Below are 14,969 nucleotides of genomic sequence, written 5' to 3'. Positions count from 1 at the left end.
AAACTGGAAACAATATGGAGGCTCGTTTGGAAACTTTCTTCTCTTATTTCAAGAAAATAGTTCACCGAAATGTGTATCTGAAAACATTTTGGATCTACAACGTTTGTAGATGGCTAGCAGCGGCCCTGCAAAAACCGACGCTTTGTCACGGCTGTTGGCGTTAGATAACGATGCACAAGTCACCATTGAGCGCCAGTATGTGATGAGATGGGATGAGAACCCGCTGTGTGTTGTCCCGCTGTATTGTTCTAGGGATGACAATATTGGTAGGTCAATCTTCCACCACTTTTGTCCAGACTGAAATATCTCAGCAACTGCTGGACAGATTAAGATGACATTTTGAACAAATATCCACGGTGGATAGAGGATGTAGCCGACTAATTTTGATGATTCCTTTCCTTTTCCTCTGGCTCCACCAGTAGGTCAAAGTTTTCACTTATCCTGTGAAATATTCCATAAATGCCTACCTGTTATACAAAGAATGGAATTTAGGTGACGTGATGATAGCTGAGCCATCGCCATGACAACTGAGCAAACTCCACTGAATACAAATGTTAGACGTGGTTGAAAGGCCCTGAAAAAGCGAGTAAGGGGACCTTGACGTAAGTGTAGAGCTGCAAATATTAATCGATTAGTTGTCAACTATTAAATGAATCGCCAACTATTTTGATAATGGATAAACTGGTTTGGAACTTTTAAAAAAAAAGGCTACATTTTCTGATTCCAGCTTTTTAAATGTGAATATCTTCTGGTTTCTTTCCTCCTCTATGACAGCAAACTGAATATCTTTGAGTTGTGGACAAAACAAGACATTTGAGGACGTCATCTGGGAAACACTGATCGTCATTTTTTAACATTTTAATCAATTAATTGAGAAAATAATTGACAGATTAATCGACAATGAAAGTAATTGTTAGTTGCAGCTCTACTGTAATCTATCTAGATCTCTCCTCACAGACTATGAGTAAAAAAACGACACCATTCAGGTTTTGTTGTACAAAGGTGGAAAGCAATTTATTACATTTACTCAAGTACTTAAATCCAGTTTTGAGGTTCATATATTTTACTTGAGTATTTGCATTTTTTGCTAATTTATACTTGAATAATATACATTTTACTCCATCAGTTATTTACAACTATAGTTAGCTTTCAGATTAAGATTTTACATACAAAAACACATACATTGAAAGCTTTTACTTCATTTGGAGTATTTTGTATTGCTACTTTTACTTAAGAATTAAGAATTAAGTTCTCCCTTGTAAAATCGATTTTTGATCTCACTTCCAGGAATATAAAAATAATAACAATAATAATAATGAAATATATGTTGTACAGATTATAAAGTCCTCTGAGACGATAAGTTGTGGAGTTCAGCATCCTCTTCTAGGTTCACTGCCCCCCTGTCAAAATAAGTAGTAAATAAAGTGAAATCCTTGTCATATTGGTGTCCACATTATGCCGGATGTTTGTTTTTATGGTGAACAGGATATTAGTTGCTCGCCCACAAGGGGAAAAAATATATATAATTGTATATAACGTGAAACATTTCACAGTATAATACTTACTGTTAGCAGGGCGAAACCCTGAAATACAGATGAGAGAAAACAATGTTAGAAAATGATTCACATTTCATTTTGTGCTTCACTATCACAGTCAAATAAATGGATTGAGTTACCATAAGTACCACACTAAATATGCAGGACGAGACTATCACAGGTATTTATTTTAATTAATCAGAGGAATAAAAACATCTCTGTTCCTCACCGTTATTGTTCCTCCTCCAGATGAAGAGTCCAGTGATGCAGACCGCCAGCAGCAGCAGCAGCAGTCCTACAACAACTCCAATAACAGGACCAGCAGGGAACCCTGCAGGAGGAACTGGAACCAAAACAGAACATTCACACTTTGGGTTCATTCACACTGTGTGCTGTGTGGTTCTGAAAGTGTTTACAGTGGTAATGCCTCAGTTCTGGATATGACTTTCATTTCAAATCAACATTCAGGCAGTGCTGTCAATCATTATTGGTCAAACAAATGTGCAGTAAATAAAAACCCTGACAAAAAGGTTCACAGCTTATCAGTGGTTTAAGTGGGTATAGTAAACCAGGAGTTCAAGATATAAAAACTTTATTTAGCGTCATCCATGTGTGAAAAGCCATCAAACTAGGCAGCACCTCTCAGAGTAAATGTCCGGTCCTCTAAATGTGGTTTCTGTTGCACAATGTTTTTAAGACTAATGGCTGGTTATGTAATACAGTGGTTCTCAATCTGATCGAGTCTTGACCCCCCAGAATAATCCGGTTGGTGTTCGCGATCCCCCAGCCAGTCGTAAACAGCTGTTTCTACGTGCGATTTTGAGTGATTATAGTGAATGCTCTGATTAATAAATGTAGGATAAATAATATGAGGTTTAGTGACTTTTAACAAACAAATATCAAAATCTATAAGCCACTGAGGGGCGGACGGGAGAACTTGTTCGGACGCGTGCTCTACAAACAAATCAATGTCCAGTGCGCTGTGTAAAGTTATATCAGTTACATTTATTTACACTTTCACATCTCACCATCATGTTCTTCCCCTGTTTCCATTCAGTGGGATCTAATTCAACAATGTTTCATATGGCAAGGCTCTGCTCGGCACGGCCTGGCACGGCTCGGCGCGGTCAAAAACTGTTTGGCTCTCCGTCTCACACATCCTGATCCTAATCAGGAGAGCTTACCTATATGCACTTTCATGTCCATGTTACACCCTGTGGTCAGTGCTAGAACTGCAGGCATACATTAATTGTGTCATCCACAGATAAAAGTAAAACAAACAAAAAACTACATTAAGGCTCCAACATAAGGCTTTGTTTGTGTGTTTAGTTTGATTTAGATTGAACAGAACTTTCAAAGTTGTACTGTTAGATACTTGCCCAAAGTATGTCCGTACCAATTTTCAAAACTTTTGACCGATCAGAGCAAATGTGTCCTTATCATACTAAATATAGTCTTTGGGCACAAATGGGTTAATTGGTTGTCAATTCCCCAAAAAAGGAGAATTTTAAAATATGTTGAATTACTCTGAGCTAAAAAAGAATATAGACCCATTGTCATTACTAATAGTTAGATAGATAGATAGATAGATGTAATTTATTGATCCCAAATTGGGAAATTCTTCTGTAACAGCAGCAGGTTATCAAGGCAATGCAAAGGGACCGTAAATATACAATAAATATACATATCAACACTAGAGGTAATATCTATAGGATACACAATATAAAGAATATATTAGAATACACTATACATATACCAGACTAATACAACTAGGTTGGAAAATATAAAATATGAACATAGAATAACAATAACATACTATAAACAATAGCAAAGTGTGGAAGTTACAATTTTGTTTTAAAATAACAATAAATTAGGTAAATATTATATATATATAATAATATAATATTTAAATTGAAATGTTGTGCATTGAGCAATGAGTAATGTAGATGGCCAGTATACAATCATTATTATTATTTATTGTAGGCCAACTAACAGCAGAGATTTGCTCTTTTGCAATTGATAGAATTATTATTAAGGAAACCTAGTAAATTTGAATTGCTGTAATATATAATTTTGATTTAATTGTGTTGTTCCATATAAACAATAATATTGGGGGATAGTAGGATAGGATTTCCCACCGTAGAGGTTCTGTCTCCTAGCAACAGTCAAGATTTCCTCTATCATGTTTATGACGACGATATTAATATATTCCCTTTTAATTGCCTAAACTAAAGCATATATACAGTTTAGGTGTCATTTTGTGACACAATGGCGTGTAGGCCTATATAAAAACAACAGTAGGCTAGTGGTATTATTGTAAGTTCAGTGTGGCAAAGTGAAAGTGGTTCCTCAATGTCGCACTAAAAAGTGACTAAATCTAACAAGTTTTGCAGCAACAAGAATAACAGGAAATAACGTTGAGAGTCACAATATGATCTTACCTGTAGATGCAACATGACAGAAGAGAAGCAAGTTGAGTAACACAATTAACTTCATCTTGTTTTGAGTAGTAAGAGAGAGAGAGAGCTACAGTCAGCTGACTAGCAAATATTTCAATGTTTGTCAGAAGCTTGGAACTTGTCGACTCAGGTGCGGATCCGCCCTCAGGTGTCTCACTCATTTTGACCATGCGCCCAGGATACGGCCCGCCTACAGAGAGGTATCATACGAAACTAGAAACCCTAAGGAATCCATTGGTAGATTTGAAAACAGGAATTTTATGTCATTCCATTTGTTGTATTTCTACTTTTACTGAACTAAAAGATGTGAATACTTTTTCCACCACATTCAGCATGTTGTACTCGATTCAGTATTAAATCAGCAACTTGACTTTTTCCATGTGGTTTACTGGAGACAATCCATATGCAGTGGGACTATGTGACCCTAATGTTTGAGAAATCCATAGACAAAGTTTGTAAGTGATGCAACTAAATAGTACTGATTACAGTTTAGTGAGTTGAGACGTTTCGTGCTGCAGTCTGCAAAAGTGGATGAAAATAAATAAATAAAAAGATGGATTTAATCCAAGATTTTAAAGATAGTCCTAATTTGAACTGATATCATGGAAACTTGGAGAGAGGAGGTAAAGAACAACATTGCCCTCTGCTGGTCTGTTAAAGTGATTACTAAAAAAGAACAACTATAATGTGACAGAAGAGCAGAACTTTGAGGTGTGACATGAGAATAAAAAGAAATCTACCTTAGAGCTGCAACGATTAAGTGATTAGTTGTCAACTATAATCAATTAATCAGTTTGAGTAATTATTGTAAGAAAAAAAAATTCTCTGATTACAGCTTCTTAAAGGGACTGTTTGTAAGAATCAGAAATGCTTGTTTACAGCGACACCTGTGGCCGTTAAGTCAACGAAAGTCAGCGTCAGGCTCGCGCTTGTGCTCGCTCTACATATACATGAACGAGCATCGCTCAAAACAATGAGGTGACACAAGTCAGCTAAAAGCACAATATCACTCTATATTTCAGCTGCTTGGCAGTAATGTTAGCTGATTTGACGAAGGTCTCTCCATAATAATAATAATAATAATACGTTTATTTATATAGCACTTTTCAAGCACAAAGCACAAAGTGCTTTCCAAGGCAATTCATATAACGTACAACAGAATACACTGAAACATAAATAATTAAATAAAAACAATAGGATGGAAAAAATAAAGAAACAAGCATGTACATATTCATACAGTTACATATGCACATATATATACATGAGCACACAAGCATACAAAAGACTAAAATGCATCTGATTGAAAAGCAATTTTATAAAAATGGGTTTTTAGACGGGATTTAAAAATTGCGACCGAGTCTGCTGATCTAATATCAATTGGAAGACTGTTCCAGAGTCGGGGAGCCAGTACTGCAAAAGCACGATCGCCTTTTGTTTTCAACCTTGTCTTTGGAACTGTTAAAAGTCCCAGACTTGCTGACCTGAGGGGCCTGTTTGGACGGTACCGTGTGAGGAGCTCAGTGACATACTCCGGTGCTAGGCCATTCAGAGCTTTATATGCCATTAAAAGCACTATAAAATCAATTCTAAAAGACACTGGGACCCAATGTAGTGAAGCCAGAGTTGGTGTGATGTGAGAGCAGCGTTTGGTTTTGGTTAGCAGTCTAGCTGCAGAGTTCTGAACTATTTGGAGCTGCTCAATTGCTCGATTATTTAAGCAGGTGTACAAGGCATTACAATAATCAAGATGGGAGGATATCAGGGCGTGTATAATTTTCTCCGTGTTTTTGAATGAGAGAACTGATCGAATTTTTGAGATATTTCATGAATCAATGCTGATCCTTGTGTTGGCTTTTCCTGCTTCAGCCTCCCAACCGCGGTCGGAGGGAACAGGGGAGACACCGGCACCCGGTCAGAGACGATAACGTTTCTCTCTGCAGAGCCCCGTCACTTCACAAGACACGGAAAACCTCTGTTGGTCTGGAGGAGCTGCAGCAGTTCTTTCTGCACAAACGTCCACTGTACATTCACTAGATATTCTCAGAGCTAAACTCTTCTGCAGTGTGTAGTGAGTGCGCATGCGGTGGAGTGAGACAGCGAGAACGGGCGGTGTGAGTGAAGGCAAGCAGGCAGAGGAGCAGTGACTTCAGCCACACGCGAGCGCGCATGTGCGAGCGCGCATGTGTCCCGACCCGGTACATTTATACGCTTAAAAAGTTACAAACAGTCCCTTTAAAGGAAAGCGATGTTTCAATCTGCTCTGCCCGCAGTCTGTCATCCACCGCCGCTTAGACAGGCTCAGCGTGCTAGCTCGGCGGCTAACAGCTAACTGTAACCACGTGTTAGTTATTTAGTTGAGTTGTGACTGACTTTAGTTCCCTGGTCAGCAGTGATCCAGTGTTCAGTGTCCGGGGAGTTTATTGTGAAGTAACGGAAAGTGTGAAGCGGTGATGCGCTGCAGACTGAAACTAAAGCTGGCAGTACGCTGTGTAGTCTGACTGGTTAGGTTAGCTTGTCACATATCTTACCTGTAAACTCATCAACTGGCTGAAACTAAACAGCCTCTCTTCCCTCTATCAGCCCTAATGTTACTGCAGCAGAGGGAGGAGGACAGAGGACAGGAGGACAGAGGACAGGAGGAAGGACTGATACTGACTGATGTGTTCTTCAGTCTTTATAAACTTCACTTGGTATTTTCATGTCAGGAATATGATTTATTTTATTAACATGTTAGATTTGTTTCCAGTCAGATATTAAGGAGTTTATATGGTGACTTTTCTGTTGTAAACATTACTGTTGCTGCTCTAGAAACAACATTTAGCCTAGTTATATTTAAAATACAGTATATGTATAGCTAATATGCACACTTCAATATTTGTTTATTTATCGCAAGTCATATCGTCATCGCAATATTGAACAGTGTTATTGCACATCGCCAATGTTCGTCATATGGTGCAGGCCTAGTGTGAGAGGCTGCCCCTTGTGTAGTATGAGAGTTGTGTGGAAGAGTTTAAGTGCCAGTTCTAGTGCTACCCCTTTAACAAAAGTCAACAAAAAAGTAATATTCTTATTAGAAATAAATCTGCGTCCTGTGTGAACTGTGCATTGCTGAATAGGGTAGGCCTACGCTACTGTATTTTGACATCGGTCATAATGGATTACTCGGAGAGCCAAATATTTTCTGAGGTGTTACTTGGTGAAAAACGTTTGAGAACCACTGCTGTAATCTACGTCTCACCTCAGAGGGAGAAAACATTTCACCAGTAAAAAGTTACATATGAACATAAACATACTGTACCTCCAGTTTGGTTTAAAGGGACTGTTTGTAACTTTTTAAGCGTATAAATGTACCGGGTCGGGACACATGCGTGCTCGCCTATGCGCGCTCGCGTGTGGCCGCTGTACTCTGCTCCTCTGCCTGCCTGCCTTCACTCAGACAGCGCGTGCATTCTCGCGTACTCGCTCCACCTCTAGACGTGAACGCCCACTCACTTCACACTGCAGAAAAGTTAGTTTAGCTCTGAGAATATCTAGTGAATGTACAGTGGACGTTTGTGCAGAAATAAATGCTGCAGCTCCAACTCTTGTGAAGTGACGGGGCTCCGCAACAAGCTACGTTATCGTCTCGTTACCGACCGGGTGCCGGTGTCTCCCTGCGGCTGCGGTCGGGAGACGAGTTACTCGCTGCGGAGCCCCACTGCCTGAGCCTGCGCTGAGGAGGAAAAGCCAACACAAGGATCAGCATTGATTCATGGAGAGACCTCCGTCTGGTCAGCTAACATTACTGCAAGACAAAGAAGGTTTTGAATTGGATTTAAAAAAAATTTGAGGGGTTGATTGATTAACCCATTTGTGCCCGCAACTGAAATTTTGAATTTTGGACTTGCCTCAGCACAAATTTGAAGAAATTTTCAAAATCGGTCAAACCGTTTGGCTGAAAAGTGAGTTTTTCTTATCATACTTTATCTAGCCTTAGGGCACATGGGACTACTGGTTTTGCAGATGAAATATACAGTAGTATGATAGGAAAATGTCTGTATCTCAGAAACTACTAGATAGATAGTGTAATGGCAATTTTCATATCTGCATTAAGACAGTGTACTTTTAGATAATCTCAGGGCCTCACATGTTCAACTTTGTCACCATAAGACAGTGACCCGACGGTTTTGCCTTCCGTAACTGGAAACAACAGATTGCTGAAATACTTGTTATGTCTTGTGATGCTCTGTTGTCTGCTGTGTGCTGACGCATTGATACACTTTCTATCCTTCCCTTCTTTGCACTTATCTATGTGTTATGCTTTAGTATGTATAAATACTGACTACTCTTTGTGTTCGGGGCTCACTTGCCACAGTCCACAAAGGTGGCTGTGCTCGTGAGTCCATCTGCAGATGCTTTTCTTATTAATATATGCTTTTTTATTAAATTTACTTGAAAGACAAGTTGTTGCCTTGGTTTGTGTCTTGTTTTAACAGAAACTGCCACCATGATAGATAGATAGATAGATAGATAGATAGATAGATAGATAGATGTACTTAATTGATCCCAAATTGGGAAATTCTTGTGTTACAGCAGCAGGTTATCCAGGCAATGCACAGAAACAGTAAATATACATATCAACACTAGAGGTAATATCTATAGTATACTCAATATAAACAAACAATATATTAGAATACACTATAAATATACCAGACTACTACAACTACTTTAGAAAATATAAAATATGAACATAAAATAACAATAACATGCTATGTACAACAGCAAATTGTGTAATGAAATACTATGTATTAACAAGTGTGCAAGTCATAAAAATAAAACATAAAATTAAAGGGACTATTTGTAACTTTGTAAGCGTATAAATGTAGCGGGTCGGCACACATGCGCGCTTGCATATGCGCGTTCGCGTGTAGCCGCTGTACCCTTCTCCTCTGCCTGCTCGCCTTCACTCAGACAGCTCAGCTCGCTCCACCTCTAGACGTGAACGCGCGCTCACTACACACTGCAGAAGAGTTAGTTTAGCTCTGAGAATATCTAGTGAATGCACAGGGGACGTTTGTGCAGAAATAACTGCAGAGCTTTCCCGTGTCTTGTGAAGTGACCGAGCTCTACAGAGATTTACGTTGTCTTCTCGTTAACGACCAGGTGCCGGTGTCTCCTCTGCTCTCTCCGGTTGCGAGCGGAGAGAGCAGGGAGACATGCTGCAGAGCTCTGCTGCTTCAGCCTGCACTTAGGCAGGAAAAGCCAACACTAGGATCAGATCTAAATCATGTTCATGGAGAGACCTTCGTCTGGTCAGCTAACATTACTGCTAAGCAGCTGAAATATAGAGTGATATTGTGGTTTTAGCTGACTTGTGTCGCCTCACTGTTTTGAGCGATGCACGTTCAGGTATATTTAGAGCGAGCAAGCGCGAGCCCGACGCTGACTTTCGTTGATTTCACGGCCACAGGTGTCGCTGTTAAGAAGCATTTCTGAAAGTTACAAATAGTCCCTTTAAATGAGGTAAATATATACAGTTATACAGTATGTATATATATATATATTGTATACTGTATATATATTGTATATATATATATATATATAATTATTTTTATTGTAGGCCTACTAACAGCAGAGATTTGCTCTTTTGCAATTGATAGAATTATTATTAAGGAAACCTAGTAAATGTGTTGGAATGTTGCTGTAATATATAATTTTGATTTAATTATGTCATACTACATAAACTATTATATTGCAGGATAGTATGTCGTATGTCCTCTCTATGATTCCCCCCCATCCCACACCCGGCCTGACGGCGGCCCTGTGACAAAGTGAGAGTGGTTCCTCAATGACGCACTAAAGAGTGACTAAAACAAATAAGTTTTGCAGCGACAAGAATAACAGGAAATAACAGTGAGAGTCACAATATGATCTTACCTGTAGATACAACGTGACAGAAGAGGAGCAAGTTGAGCAACACAGTTAACTTCATCTAGTTTTGATTAGTAAGAGAGAGAGAGAGAGCTACAGTCAGCTGACTAGCAAATATTTCGATGTGGGTCAGAAGCTTGGACCTTGGTCGACTGAGGTGCGGATCCGCCCTCAGAGGCCTGTACTACGAAGCAGGATTTGGGGTTAGTGAGGTAACTTCAGGGTTAACTCTTCAGGGTTTTCCGTCCTACAAAGGTGGATCAATTCTTACCGGGTTAGATCGCCAAAAACTGATGCTGAACAGATAACCTGCTCCGGAGCAGGTTATGTTCCAGATAAGAGATCAACTTCTATAAAAACACCTCCTACTGACCAATCAGAGCTCAGTGCGGTGATTGTATGATAATATTACACACAAAGGAAGAAGTTACAGTCATAATCCAGCTATAAACAACACAGTTTAAACTGACAAATGCAGGAAGGACAGATGGGGGCTAGGGGGGGGGGCTCAGCTGAAAGAAGGTTCAAATAGTCATACACTCCATAATGGAGCCACAGGGTATACAGACATGTAATCTATTCATCCATTGCTCTCTTAAAATATATTTATAACTACACGACTATATCTGACTTTTGAGTGTTCCGTTAAATTAATAAATCCCTTTAATTTGGCAGCTTCAACTGTGTTACTTTTAGTCTGGATTAAGTGTTTAACTTAATCTTCCTTTTGTAAAATGTGCCGCTCTGCCTGTCTGTCTGCAAGTCTGTGGACTTGTCTGTGTTTGGTATGGAAGTTTTTATTGGTCAGATGCTGCAAACACCACCCCGTTCATGTGAACGCTCTCACAGCCAGACTGAGAAACCCTGGGTTGATTTACCGAGTTGATAACCAGCGTCGTAGGACCGCTTAGTGGGATCTCGGTTGTTAGGGTTAGTAAAGCCAGGGGCCTGTTTCACAAAACAGAATAAAGATATCCAGGATAAGAGAGAAAGCGATGGTTGACCTATTCTAGTCAGTTCATCCTGGTTTAATAGGTTTCATGAAGGCCAAGCCAGGCTGAAGAGGAGTGAACAGGTTGAGCCAGGTGGAAGTAATTCAGATAGATGCGCGTTCACTACTTTCCTCAAAAGACCACGAGGTCGATCACAGATTTACTGATGCTGAAATGGAGTAAAAGTGTTCCGCATACTTTAAACCCAGTGAGAAACAGGAAATGGAAGATTACGAGGAAGTTAAGCATATAATATGCAGAAAAGGAGACATGGCTGTCGGCTGCTGTAATGAAACAGCGAGATAAAAAGGTGGCAGACAATAGCGGAGCGACTCAATGCGTAAGTAGCCTAAAAATAGCCCATAACGTTACATTCACTCACCACTGCTGTTAACTGAAACCGTCATAATCAAATCATTCAAGGAGTTTATATAGGATATATAGGATATATATATATATATATATATATATATATATATATATATATAAAACAATGATTAACACATTATGTTACATACTGTACATGCTTACAGTGTGCACTGGAATGATCACTTACTTCTCTTTCTTATTTCCTCAATGTCTTTTTATCTCCAGATCTCAGTCCAAGTCCTGCAGGTTTTTTTTGTAGTTTTAAATGTCGACTCTTTAAATAAATCACTTTTTTCATTGATAATTGCACCTCTGCAAACTATATTTGCTTTTTAAGTGTGTGCTATATGCCTACAGGCATCTGACTGTTTGTCAGTTCTTTAAAACACATTAATTAGCACAGCAGGAATTGTGCATGGTCTGTCCCATTACTACCATAATTGATGTGCCGGAGGAGGCATCACAATTATGATCATCATCATAATAATCATAATGATGAATTACTTAAATTTAAGATGAAGTACGAGTGCACAACTACAACTCGCATCATTAGACCATTATAGGCAATACAAAGTTATACATATTTGCTCGAAATAATAAAATGAATTATGGTGCCCCCCTCCTCCATCATCCTGTGGTGGGTTCCATTGCGCCTGATGGTATGAGTCCACTGGGGCGTTTTTTATCGAGAGGGGACGCTCCGCTTCCCAGCATTGGACGCTTGGTGGGCTGCCACCGTGGATGTATTAAGAGAACTGGATACAGCATTGGAGGCAGGGCCCCGTTCATTCCTATGGAAGTTGATCGGTGGCGCATGAAGCCTAAATGGCTCGACTTCCGTCTGGAAAAGTACCCGGATCTTAGGCAGATGGACTATGGATGGGACATGTGCAGTAGCGTCCGCTCGGTCACATGACTCGGTCACGGGGTCCCAACATCACGCTGTCGTCACGGCTTGCGCTCCAGCCTCGGTCTGGGTCTCACTCTCATGAACGGAGGAAGGGAAATAACTCTGGATTCAGCTATTAGTGCGTTTAAGTGCTTAAAAACTTTTTTTTTTTTTAAATAAGGACTATTAGAGTGTTCGTACTAGGAAGTTTATTCACCTAAAAAAAAATTATCCGCTGAGTTACCGATGTCTCTTTCCCAATGTAAGTCTATGGGAAAAAGTATTTTTGGGCCCAATGGCATCACGTGACTGACACGGAAGTTGCAGTACCGCCGTTTGGCCACTACGAAAGTCCGGATCGACGACCGGCGCTCTTCCTGGGTTCTTGGCTGCCACTAGACAAAACATACTCGCCACCTGATTGGACGAACGCTTTCCCTCTGTGGGCTGCTGCTCCCAGCTTTCAAACTGGAAACAATATGGAGGCTCGTTTGGAAACTTTCTTCTCTTATTTCACGAAAACAGTTCACCAAAATGTGTATCTGAAAACATTTTGGATCTACAACGTTTGTAGATGGCTAGCAGCGGCCCTGCAAAAACCGACGCTTTGTCACGGCTGTTGGCGTTAGATATCGATGCACAAGTCACCATTTAGAGCCAGTATGTGACGAGATGGGATGAGAACCCGCTGTGTGTTGTCCCGCTGTATTGTTCTAGGGATGACAATATTGGTAGGTCAGTCTTCGCCATGACAACTGAGCACACTCCACTGAATACAACTATTAGACGTGGTTGAAAGGCCCTGAAAAAGCGAGTAAGGGGACTTTGAGTTAAGTGTAGAGCTGCAAAGATTAATCGATTAGTTGTCAACTATTAAATTAACCGCCAACTATTTTGATAATGGATTAACTGGTTTGGAACTTTTTTTAAGAAAAAAAAGGCTACATTTTCTGATTCCAGCTTTTTAAATGTGAATATTTTCTGGTTTCTTTCCTCCTCTATGACAGTAAACTGAATATCTTTGAGTTGTGGACAAAACAAGACATTTGAGGACGTCATCTGGGAAACACTGATCTTCATTTTTTAACATTTTAATCGATTAATTGAGAAAATAATTGACAGATTAATCGACAATGAAAATAATTGTTAGTTGCAGCCCTACTGTAATCTATCTAGATCTCACCTCACAGACTATGAAAAATGACAGCATTCAGGTTTTGTTGTACAAAGGTGGAAAGCAATTTATTACATTTACTCAAGTACTTAAATCCAGTTTTGAGGTTCATATACTTTACATGAGTATTTCCATTTTTTGCTAATTTATACTTAATATACATTTTACTCCATCAGTTATTTACAACTATAGTTAGCTTTCAGATTAAGATTTTACATACAAAAACACATACACTGAAAGCTTTTACTTCATTTGGAGTATTTTTTATTGATACTTTTACTTAAGAATTAAGAATTAAGGTCTCCCTTGTAAAATAGATTTTTGATCTCACTTCCAGGAAAATAAAAATAATAATAACAACAACAATAATAATGAAATATATGCTTTTCAGATTGTAAAGTTCTCTGAGACGATAAGTTGTGGAGTTCAGCATTCTCTTCTATGTTCACTGCCCCCCTGTCAAAATAAGTAGTAAATAAAGTGAAATCCTTGTCATATTGGTGTCCACATTATGCCGGATGTTTGTTTTTATGGTGAACAGGATATTAGTTGCTCGCCCACAAGGGGAACAATATATATATAATTGTATATAATGCGAAATATTTCACAGTATAATACTTACTGTTAGCAGGGCGAAACCCTGAAATACAGATGAGAGAAAACAATGTTAGAAAATGATTCACATTTCATTTTGTGCTTCACTATCACTTGTCAAATAAATGGATTGAGTTACCAGAAGTACCACACTAAATATGCAGGACGAGACTATCACAGGTATTTATTTTAATTCATCAGAGGAATAAAAACATCTCTGTTCCTCACCGTTATTGTTCCTCCTCCAGATGAAGAGTCCAGCGATGCAGACCGCCAGCAGCAGCAGCAGCAGCAGTCCTACAACAACTCCAATAACAGGACCAGCAGGGAACCCTGCAGGAGGAACTGGAACCACAACAGAACATTCACACTTTGGGTTCATTCACACTGTGTGCTGTGTGGTTCTGAAAGTGTTTTCAGTGGTAATGCCTCAGTTCTGGATATGACTTTCATTTCAAATCAACATTCAGGCAGTGCTGTCAATCATTATTGGTCAAACAAATGTGTAGTAAATAAAAACCCTGACAAAGAGGTTCACAGCTTATCAGTGGTTTAAATGGGTACAGTAAACCAGGAGTTCAAGATATAAAAGCGTTATTTAGCGCCATCCATGTGTGAAATGCCATCGAACTTGGCAGCACCTCTCAGAGTAAATGTCAGCACCGGTCCTCTAAATGTGGTTGCTGTTGCACGTTTTTAAGACTAATGGCTGGTTATGTAATACAGTGGTTCTCAACCTTTAGAATAATCAGGTTGGTGTTCGCGATACCCCAGCTAGGCGTAAACAACTGTTTCTACACACCTCCCCCAGCTGATTTTGAGTGATTATAGTGAACGCTCTGATTAATAAATGTAGGATAAATAATGTAAGGCTTTGTTTGTGTGTTTAGTTTGGTTTAGTTTGAACAGCTAGCTCCTAGGCGTTGTCCAATGTGCTCCAGGTACTGTGGATTTCTGATGCGTTTCGTGACTTTTTCTGTCCCCCCGACCCGCCGGAAATGACCCGTCAGAAACTCACCTACATGCACACTTTGATTCTCACAAACA

General features: G+C 39.5%; 2 protein-coding genes and 1 long non-coding RNA gene across 12 annotated transcripts in view; all 3 read right to left on the bottom strand.

The window, feature by feature from the left end:
- Positions 1-14,969, bottom strand: part of LOC119502692 (major histocompatibility complex class I-related gene protein-like) — a 167,807-nt gene that overhangs the window by 100,462 nt on the left and 52,376 nt on the right. The window contains exon 1 of one of the 3 annotated variants that reach the window (XM_037793829.1): positions 9,911-10,276. The exons of 1 other annotated variant lie outside the window; for it this stretch is intronic. In XM_037793829.1, the coding sequence (XP_037649757.1) occupies positions 9,911-9,965 (55 nt within the window). In that variant the 5' untranslated portion in view covers positions 9,966-10,276. Of the gene's footprint in view, positions 1-3,976; positions 4,133-9,910; positions 10,277-14,969 lie in introns of those variants that run through there. One more of the 3 variants, XM_037793826.1, reaches the window with a different exon arrangement.
- Positions 1-14,969, bottom strand: part of LOC119502689 (major histocompatibility complex class I-related gene protein-like) — a 94,969-nt gene that overhangs the window by 56,089 nt on the left and 23,911 nt on the right. For 3 of the 8 annotated variants that reach the window (XM_037793813.1, XM_037793812.1, XM_037793811.1), the window contains exons 6-7: positions 1,765-1,878; positions 1,566-1,583 (exon numbers count right to left, since the gene is read on the bottom strand). The exons of 4 other annotated variants lie outside the window; for them this stretch is intronic. In XM_037793813.1, the coding sequence (XP_037649741.1) occupies positions 1,566-1,583; positions 1,765-1,878 (132 nt within the window). Of the gene's footprint in view, positions 1-987; positions 1,401-1,565; positions 1,584-1,764; positions 1,879-14,969 lie in introns of those variants that run through there. One more of the 8 variants, XM_037793814.1, reaches the window with a different exon arrangement.
- Positions 13,370-14,186, bottom strand: LOC119502714. The gene is made up of 3 exons (XR_005210143.1): positions 14,151-14,186; positions 13,951-13,968; positions 13,370-13,784 (listed from the first exon to the last, which is right to left on the bottom strand). It is a non-coding gene; the product is annotated as an uncharacterized LOC119502714 (long non-coding RNA).

This window comes from Sebastes umbrosus, chromosome 15, assembly GCF_015220745.1.
Source record: "Sebastes umbrosus isolate fSebUmb1 chromosome 15, fSebUmb1.pri, whole genome shotgun sequence".
Classification (NCBI taxonomy): domain Eukaryota; kingdom Metazoa; phylum Chordata; class Actinopteri; order Perciformes; family Sebastidae; genus Sebastes; species Sebastes umbrosus.
Note: the sequence above shows the minus strand (reverse complement) of the source record. Positions and strands in the feature narration are given on the sequence as shown.